The 10,000-nt window shown below is 34.8% G+C and overlaps 1 protein-coding gene across 1 annotated transcript in view; it reads right to left on the reverse strand.

The window, feature by feature from the left end:
- The window catches only part of LOC125039360 (neurofibromin-like), an 88,857-nt gene that overhangs the window by 1,453 nt on the left and 77,404 nt on the right, over positions 1-10,000 (reverse strand). Inside the window, exons 54-55 of the mRNA XM_047633200.1 lie at positions 9,666-9,858; positions 1-1,038 (exon numbers count right to left, since the gene is read on the reverse strand). The exon at positions 1-1,038 is cut by the window's left edge and continues 1,453 nt beyond it. Of these exons, the coding sequence (XP_047489156.1) occupies positions 899-1,038; positions 9,666-9,858 (333 nt within the window). The 3' untranslated portion in view covers positions 1-898. The remainder of the gene's footprint in view (positions 1,039-9,665; positions 9,859-10,000) is intronic.

The following is a 10,000-nucleotide window of genomic DNA, read 5'->3' on the forward strand; positions in this document are numbered from 1 at the left end:
GCAGTCACACTGACACACAACTGTACTTGCCAAACATAACTTGGAATAAGCAATGTGTGACATTAAATTTTCTTGATAAAAGTAGCCTCTACTCAGGCCCACATAATGGTGGTAAGGAAGCTAAACACTCAACAAACACCCAAAATAACTTATATAACTAGATCAACTATCTAGTATACCTTTGGCCATGAATGAAGAAAGTATCACATTGTCCCAAGCCAGTATGTGAGTAACCACTGCAGGCTCAGTCTGTGGAGCAAGCTTATATCACATCCATCATAGTTTTCTACAAAATAGGACTTGTGTATTATATCCTATGGTCATATAATCTAACATTTACATCCAGGTTTAAACAATGCTCTATCATTTCTTCTGTTAACTAAGAGGCATTGAGGACAATCACATCATACACGAAACCTTTCTAATAGATAATGAATATGACATTCTAATAACACCTGAGTTACAACCTTTCACTGGATGAGTTCTCAGATTAAAACAGAGCAATATCAAGTTACTTGTCAATTTTTGGCAATTATTACTGCATTTATAGCTAAGAGCTGCCATGTCACAATTTGTTTACTTTAATTTCCAGTTGGAAAAATCAGTGTTATGCCAACACAATTTAAAAAACTGGGTATGCAAGTGTCAATTTTGAAGTAACATTACTTTCACTACCAAGTGGTGACATCAGAAGCCATCAGAATTGTCATAATTTTTTGGGGAGGTAAAAAAAAAAAAAAGAGAGAGAGAAAAAAAAAAATTAAAAAAAAAAAAAAAAAAAAAAAAAAAATCAATAAATACAATAAAATATATGAAATAATGTTGTGACTTGTCTTTCACTACAGCAAATTCTGGCTATGACTCCAAACATGTTCAAGACAGACATAAGGAACTAGCACTATTTGCTTTTGTTTGACAGCTTACACCTGAATGACCGCTGCTTGGCAATTAGGTTGGGTAGAACTGGCTTGGGACGAGAACCAGGAGGATGCGATGGAAGATTCTGTGATGCACCTGCACCTTCCGTCCCGTCAATCTCTGCGCGAAGAGAGAAGGGGAAAAGTTAATTCCAAAGGGAGAAGTAAAGACATTATGATGATGATAATATTGTTGAATAATCCTATTCCTATTTCACAGCACCATGTCAATAAAAGTACTAGAAACTATGGAAACAACAGTGCAGTACCACTGTACCATGTCTTTATATAATTTTTATACAAAGAAAAACAAACTTAATGGCTGGTATATCAATAATTTTATAGAATGCCCATATTGATATCCTTCCAAATTCTTGAGTTCTCTATTCTGATTAAATATAATTATGAAATTTGGAATAAAGAAATCATTAAGAGGATCACTTAAATATATATATATATATATCCATAAACACTAGTGTGCGAAGAAAACATACAAAAAATGCATATCAACTAAACAGACAAACATGCCAAACCATAATAAAGGCTGTGTAAAGGCACTACAAAATTCATAGATACATTCAAAGTTTGAGGCTGAATTTCACTACACTACCTATTCAAGTTTGTAATACACACATTAATATGTGGGTACTGATGTGTGTACATTCACAAATTTTTTGATTTCCATAAATAGCGTGAAACCATTTATTTTCAATTGTTTGTGTTCATTTCAGTGTGTGAGTTTAAAGAGAAATACAACATGTGTAATGTAGTGTGTGAAAGTGTTTGATTTTTTTGGCATCAATGTACAGGTACCATGTTCTTGAAATCAACCTTTAAGGCAAAAAAAGGTAAGATATATAAATCAATCATTAATCGACTAAATTTCGTTGGAAGTAAGCAAGAGCAGCTTTGTTAAATGTGATGCTACTCAATGTCCCTGATTCATGTAGTGCAATCCAGCCTCCATGGCCCCAATTCTCCAACATCACTCCAGGATGTGTAACAAAACAGAGCTTGAACTAAAATAACATGGGTTGTGGTTGTGTTACAAACATCATCATGACTCTAGCGCTAAAGTGATGTTTCAGAATAAGGGCCTGGGTACAAAATACTTACAGCTGTAGTATCACTGGTTCACAGCTAAACTCAGAGCCTCAAGCCTGCATCTGCGGACCAAACACATACGGCATTAGAGCACCACACACTCATGCTTAACTCTTCACTCCTTGTCCGTCCTTCCGTTCCTTGCTATACTTTTGTTTCTTGACTTGTGTTTTCTCGGCCAGCACTTGCACTCGGAAAATTTTACACCTTGAGGCTACTTACAGTGGATATTGCTGCTTATGACTCTCTTCTAAAGTAACTGTGAAGGGTCTCTCAAGCAACAAGAGCAGAAAAGACGTCTGATATAGTAATCTACAGTCTGCATCCTTATTAAGTACAACTGTCTGATTATCACCTATATACTCTCCAGTTCTGGTCAGTGTTCTTGTGTTACAATTCTAAACTGAATGTCTCCCCACCCATATCTGCTTCAAATATTTTGTTCAATACAGCACTCATTTACAACTATATACATTCACAACTTTTTGCTTGTACATCAAAATTTCTAAAAGTCCAAGAAAAAATGACTTTCCTTATAGATAATCTTACACCAAATTTAACATCACTTATGACCAATTTTTTTCTCTTCTGAATAAGGCACAAAAGTTTCATGATTCCTTTACTCAATGGCAATTCAATTCAAGCCACTCTATTTTACCCTATCATCATTACCTATAATACTCATGATCTAAGAGTTTGGCATTGGTATCCAATAAGGCCTCATTGCTTAAGCTGAGTTGACATTTCAAGAGGGCTTCCTATCTCAATATTCAATGCTCACAAGATAAATGACACACACACAAAAAAAAAAGCCTCTGAAAAAGCTAAAACCTCTACTACTTTCTGGCTTTCTCCAAAAAGCCCTCTTTCAAATAGCCATACTTCTTGGCTTGCATGAGTTATGTATCTCTTCATCATAGGGATTGGCTTTCAGCTGAATCTTAACTAATATCAGATCAGAGCCAACAAAAAATATTCCTCTTGCAACACATTTCAGCAATACTTTTTAGTATTGTAATTTAAGCAAGCCACCAAAATATTTTTAAGTACTTATATGACTTCCCATAACCCTCCATCTCCTTCAAATACCTTCTCTCTTCACTAATTTCCTGGTAATTTTATTTTTATCTATGTCTCATTGCTTATCAGTTATAAAAATGATAACAGAAATGTGAATATTTTAGTTAAAATAGGATGAAAAGGGGGCTCTGAAAGATATGCAAAAGAGGAGAGCACAATTTTGTTTTTCATCTTTCTAATTTGTGAAGAATTATGCTGAAACAATATGTATACGTTCATTATCACTTTTCAACAGTATGTGACATGCCATGGCATTTAGTAGTATGTCAACAAATATTGTAAATAGGTGTTATTCATTGTCAGTATAGCTGAATTTATGTTAGAAAGCTGGAGAAAGAGTAAGGATGTAGAGGGAGCCTAGAAAGGGGGCTAAACCCTCTTTACAGGATCTTTAATCACAGATGTTCTTAACCTGCTTTGGTGTTTGTGCAGTTGTGAGAGCAGCACTTTGGCTAGGCTAGACATATGGCCTTTTAGCATCTTCTATTGTATAAGGCTGAAGATTTCAAGTATATTTTCTGAAAACTAGGAGTAGCATGATTTTAGCTAGTAAAAAAGAAAAAAAAATATATACCGTTCATAATCTACAACAGCTTTTTCAAATAATTTGCAATAATGCATTTAGGCGTCATTCTCCTGACGAGAGGTTAAAGAATTTCAGACATTTCCTGTTTATCCAAAATTCTGACCACAAATTAATATCCAAGTCTCTGTTAGCTAAAGCATATGTATACCAAGTATGGTAAATCACATAACAACTGGAAACTGATTGGAAAATGTAAAATACGAAAATAAAAGGGAAGGAAAGATGGGAGACACAAAGACAATTTGAACTTGAAAATACTGAAGTTAATAGTAGCAAATGCAGAGCAAATCATATATACACAGATGCAAATGAACTGTTCATATGCTAATCTCAAAATCAAAGGAGAATCCATCTCTCTGGGGAAACTGCTATAGAGGTACATAGTGACTGTGGAAAGTATTTTGGAGAGTTTTTTACTGTGCTCTGCATTTCCCTTTCACATTTCGCCAGGAGGAGGGTATATGTAACTTTGTGTTTACATTATAAAGTGTTTCCTCTGTACTCTTCTCTTTTTTTCTATTCAGTGAAAGTCAAATTTACAAAAGCAACACACCTCATCAGATCCTATATCCTGAGCTATACTTTTTGATAATACCAAGACACATAAATGAACTTTAATAATTCCATGAGATTCTATATCTTTCACTAACTCATTTGTCAGGCATCATGTAAACAAATCCCTGTCTCTTCACAGGTTGATCTATGTATATAAGCATATCTGTCAAGATAATTATTATGGCCTACTGTAACCTGTCAAAGTTCTCATTCTAGAGACTTTAGTTAAAATGAGAAATGCATTTTAAACATTTCCAAGACCAAATCATTAAGTTCTTTTCCCCTCTAGCTCATCAAACAAAGGTTAATTGCCCAATATTTCCCTGACAAATAATTTCACAAACAAATGTGACTATGCCTGACATTATCAAAATAAATGGTAAATTCATAACCACTAACTCTGCCTAATCTTTCCTATCTTTTCCAATTTCAAGAACCCTCATCAGCCATCACTACTGAATTAGGTGAACACTAACAAAGACTAACACAGTCTAACCAAACAAAAACACACACACCCTAAGTCCTATGACTGGTCCTTCCCCTAAAGCACTCGGTATTCACTCACTGTAATATACTCACATACTGTACACCTGTGTCTTCAAACAAGCAACCCTACACACCCTAAAATAATTGAGACAAAACTTTCAGGCATTTCCAATAAACACACATATGTACCTACGGTCTTTGCTGTGCTGTTGTCGATGACTCCAAATTCTTGTAGAGAGGTGATACAACTTGAGGAGAGAATAGCAATGATAAAGCACAAAACATAGAAACATAATGGAACTTAACTACATGTGAAACTAAAAGGCTACTTGAACTACATACCCCAGTAAAGAAGCACCTACCTTCACTACTACATAATCATAATAGGCAAGTCTAAAATAAACCTTTGATCTCAACTCATTTTGTAGTTGAAGGTATATATATGCAAGATGTAAAATATGTTACGTATTTTATTGAAAGCACAAGTTTAGTTAAGTGAATAAGGCTACTTTATAATCGGGAACCCATTCACCATGCTATGAGGCTTCTGGGTAAACCAAAGCCTCATGGGATTCCCTTGCTGATTCTGTTTAAAACAAATTAAAACAGCAAAAACTCATTTAGAGGGAATGAAAATAAAAGGGCAAAAACAAAGACTCAAGATTTTAGATAAATGTAAAATACATTTACATTTTAAATGTGAAAATGGAGAAATGCATCTCATTCATGTCTCTTTCTTTTGCATTCACACAAAAACACACACTCCCATGCAGACATGCAGACATACAGGCACGCACGCACACACGCACGTACGTATGCACGCACACACACGCACGTACGTACGCACGCACACACAAGCACGTACGTACGCACGCACACACAAGCACGCACACACAAGCACACACACACACACACACACACACACACACACACACACACACACACACACACTCTCTCTCTCTCTCTCATGCATACACACTTTTTTGTTTATTTGTGTAAGCATTATGTTTTAGGTAATGTTGTAAATATATCAATTAACTACATAATTATTATCAGAATGTATAAAAGTGGATGCCACAAGCAAATATAATTTTTTCTACTTTTAACATTAGCTAGGACTGATTCAAATTTCATACATGTATTTAACTCTTATGAAAGGCCCACTGATAAGGTGTGATCAATAGTGGATACAATATCAAATGCATTTAAGACTCCCATACAAAAGCCAAGATACACATACAATTTTTACTCTACACACAGGCTGAATTTAAACATTATTTTTTGTGGCAAAAAAAACAGTCTAAATACCAAGGGAAAAAGACATTTACAGATTCATTTCACAAAAGAAAAAGAAGAAAAAATCTCTGATATAATTAGCCTCTACCTGAATGGAAAATCATTAACAAAATGCATCTCCAAGGTAAATGAACATTGATATCTTTGGTAAGATACATATATCATACTTCTAACTTTAAAAAAAAAAAAAAAAAAAAAAAAAATCAAATAAGCTCACCAGATTACATTCTATCTAGGGTCCCTACAAAAACAGGTTGGGGCAAACGTGTGACTATAAAACAATGGAGAAAAATTGAGAACTATAATACATGAAAACTAATCCCAAAAACAAATGCAAATATCAAAAGCAGCTCAAAGGAAGTAAATAAAATTTAATGTGTGTTTTTCTAACCAAGTAGGTCAAATACTGGGGAAAGAGTGAAGCTTTGTGGGACCTGTCAGCTATGCTTTAAGCATTGTATAATTTTCTAAATTAGTTTATGGTGCATGAGATGTTTTCTGGAAGTTTATTCCACTCATCCTGTTATTTGGAAAATTTGTATTCTTTATATCCTTTACTGTAATCTCATCTTCTTCCTTAATCAAGAATGAAAGTCTTCCTTATTCCTTAGCTATGTCACTGCATATGTCTTATGAATCCTTCCATGAGCACAAATGTTAACTCTTGTTCTCCTACATTATTCCAGGAATAACTTTAAGCCTTTTTTATCAGACATGGAAACATGGCTTTTCTGCTTTCTACAAATTTGGATGTGGCATACCTGACTTCTTAATAATGGAGGCTATAAAGAAACTTTAAGAGGCCGAGAGCCAGTGTATTTTGCTTTGAATTTACAACTAAACAGAATTTATGGGAAAACATAGGAAACATTTCTTATGAGAGTCTCTGTACACATAATTCATCAAGCCTGAGTGAAATCAAGTTACATGACAATAAGGATTTCTTGCAGCTGGCATCAGTACCATTATCCAATCAGCCTCTAGTATGCGGCACTGATGTTGACACCTAAAAATACCAATTCTTTTGTGTGCTACTTAAACACCTTTGTCAGAAATGACTGTGATGAAGTTTCACAAGATCAGATAAAGTCTTTCAGTGTTAGCTATGCCTTCCAGCTGAGTTTTGATCTCTACTCTTGTGTCCTCCACATCCTTTTCAAATTACTTTCCAGTTGTGTCAATGTCCTCTTTGAGTTTCAATATATTAGTGAATGCTGCTTTGAGTTTGCTTGTTTCTTCCAAAACTTCAGTAAGACTGTTTGACATTTTGTCTTCAGATTCTTTCTATATTTTGAAAATTTCTAATCCTAGCTTTTGTTTAAAGTTGTGTACACGCTCTTCTAATAACTTTGCTGCCTTCCTCTCTTTCCACTCAAGTTTTCCAATAGTTCCAAAAGTATCCTATTCAATTCTCACTCTGCTTCCAATTCAGCTGTAGCTGGTCTTTTTAATGTGGCTTCCGGAGCCTTATTTCCTTCTTATTTTGTTTCAACATTTACCTTGTATATTTAGGTTTTACCATTATTCCAAATGCAGACCTCTTCACAGTTGTTTAGCTTGTCTCTGTAGCTGCATTGGCTAGGTTTTGACTAAGTGCTGCTTGCCTTAGTCTCAAATTTATTTTGCTTTTTCACCCCATGTTCTAACTGGCCTTTCAGCTCCTTTTTCTTTCAAAATGAGCTACACACACACACACACACACACACACACACACACACACACACACACACACACACACACACACACACACACACACACACACACACACACACAACACGTCTGTTTCTGTTTTTGTGTGTGTGTGTGTGTGTGTGTGTGTGTGTGTGTGTGTGTGTGTGTGTGTGTGTGTGTGTGTGTGTGTGTGTGTGTGTGTGTGTTTTGTGTGTGTTTTGTGTGTGTTTTGTGTGTGTGTGTGTGTGTTTTGTGTGTGTGTCTGGGTGTTTTTTGTGTATGTCTGTGTGTACTTGTCTGCATCATGCCTAAATGTATATATCTATCAATGTACAGTAGGATATGAATCAAAAAAGAAAATGCATGTTTTAAATAAAATCATCTAGATATACTCTTTACCAATTTTCAAACATATACATCTGAAAAGGCATGAAAACTGGAGGGAAAAGAACGAAAAGATTTGCATGCACATGTTCATATAAAACCAAAACAAAACAAAACAAAAACACTAACATATCCACACAATGTACAGGAATCAAGTTATCTTTATATCTATTGTAGGCTTTTTGTGTGTCCACGAGAAAGAAAAGAAAAAGAGAGTCCTGTAATAACTACTTCCAAGATACAAATTTTGCATTACTGAGAGAGAGAGAGAGAGAGAGAGAGAGAGAGAGAGAGAGAGAGAGAGTGAGTGAGTGAGTGAGTGAGTGAGTGAGTGAGTGAGAGAGAGAGAGAGAGAGAGAGAGAGAGAGAGAGAGAGAGAGAGAGAGAGAGAGAGAGAGAGAGAGAGAGAGAGAGAGAGAGAGAGAGAATATGATTGAAACAAAGCATTTCTCCTAGTGCATGTGATCATTACATTTCCTCAAAGAATGTTAACTCTTAGAAGCTCAAGTCCATACTTTTGCAACACATAATAATCTACTTTTTAATATATATTCCTTTACCTAAACACAAACATCAAACATGGGGTTAGAAATTCTAGCCAATTTCTGACAACAGCTTCATTAAGTAAAAATCACTATTTTAATCCTCTCCCGTCGGACAATGAATAATAACGCACGTTGAACTGGGCCAGGTGACATTCATCTGTGCCATGTCAATTAATGGTACCAACCAAGTCTCCTTTCCTTTTCTGTGTCGCTACCTATTTTTAAAAGTTGGAAGTTGATAATTGAACTAAATGGCTTTAAATTTGGTGATAATGTAGGTAACACTTAACTATAAACAGGTTAATTTTGTGCAACACAATCGCAGCACATGGTGTCATTTATAATTTGATTCTGATAATCAAAGTTCTTCCCTCTCCCCATTTCATTTTTCTTTCCCACAAAAATATAACACTTCTGCTCAGAAATTCAATACCTTCCTTTTATCATCAATTTTATCCCTCCTCCTAATAGAGAAAACTCAGCAAAATGTGTTGAGGCAATGGGTAAATCAATGCAACTATATGTTCCATCTCAAAAAGGCGATTGTGACTTTTCAATTATGCAATGAAATACAAGCTTTTTTCACAGATATTTGCATTATTCTGCAGTTAATGGCTTTGGATGCAGATTAACTATCACTGTGAGCTGAGAGACATCTAGAAAGGAGGGTAAAGCAGAAGAAGAAGAAGGAGGAGAAACAAAAGATTGAAATATTCAAGAGAAATACATATTTCCCCTTATTATATATTATACAAACTAACATATTATACTTAACTACTGCAATTAGCTACATTAAAGATGTTGCATGGAATTTGTAAAATGCAATCTACAAAACACTTCTGTACACTCAAAGGAATAAATACCAAGCGCATTATAAAAAGAAAAAATATATATATATATATATAAATAATAATAAAAATAAATAAAATAAAATACAAAAATAAATAAATAAATATATAAATATATAAATGAACAATAATCATTAAAAGAAAAAAAAAAAAAAAAAAAAAAATGAAATGAGCAAGACAAGGCAGTACTCACCCTTTTCTGTAGGTGAAGCTAGAGTTAGGGAGGACATTGAGGAGGAAAGGTTAACTGATGCCACGGAGAGCATGGATGGATACTGAGCCAACTCCATTTCCGAGCCCTCATCTCCTTCTGTTGGTAATGCAGTCTCCACCATGGCTTCTAAGCAGTTGACAAACAATTCTGCATTCTCTGCTGTGCAATTACTCTGCAGAAACCAGAGAACTGTCAACAAACTTTGGCCATAAAATACCATTAGTTTACCTTAAATAGAAAAACACTTTTGTCTACTAAAGGTATAGCCACTCTTCTGCACAAAGAGATGCATATTTCACTTTTTTTCAATATAC

Source organism: Penaeus chinensis, chromosome 27, assembly GCF_019202785.1.
Source record: "Penaeus chinensis breed Huanghai No. 1 chromosome 27, ASM1920278v2, whole genome shotgun sequence".
Taxonomy (NCBI): Eukaryota; Metazoa; Arthropoda; class Malacostraca; order Decapoda; family Penaeidae; genus Penaeus; species Penaeus chinensis.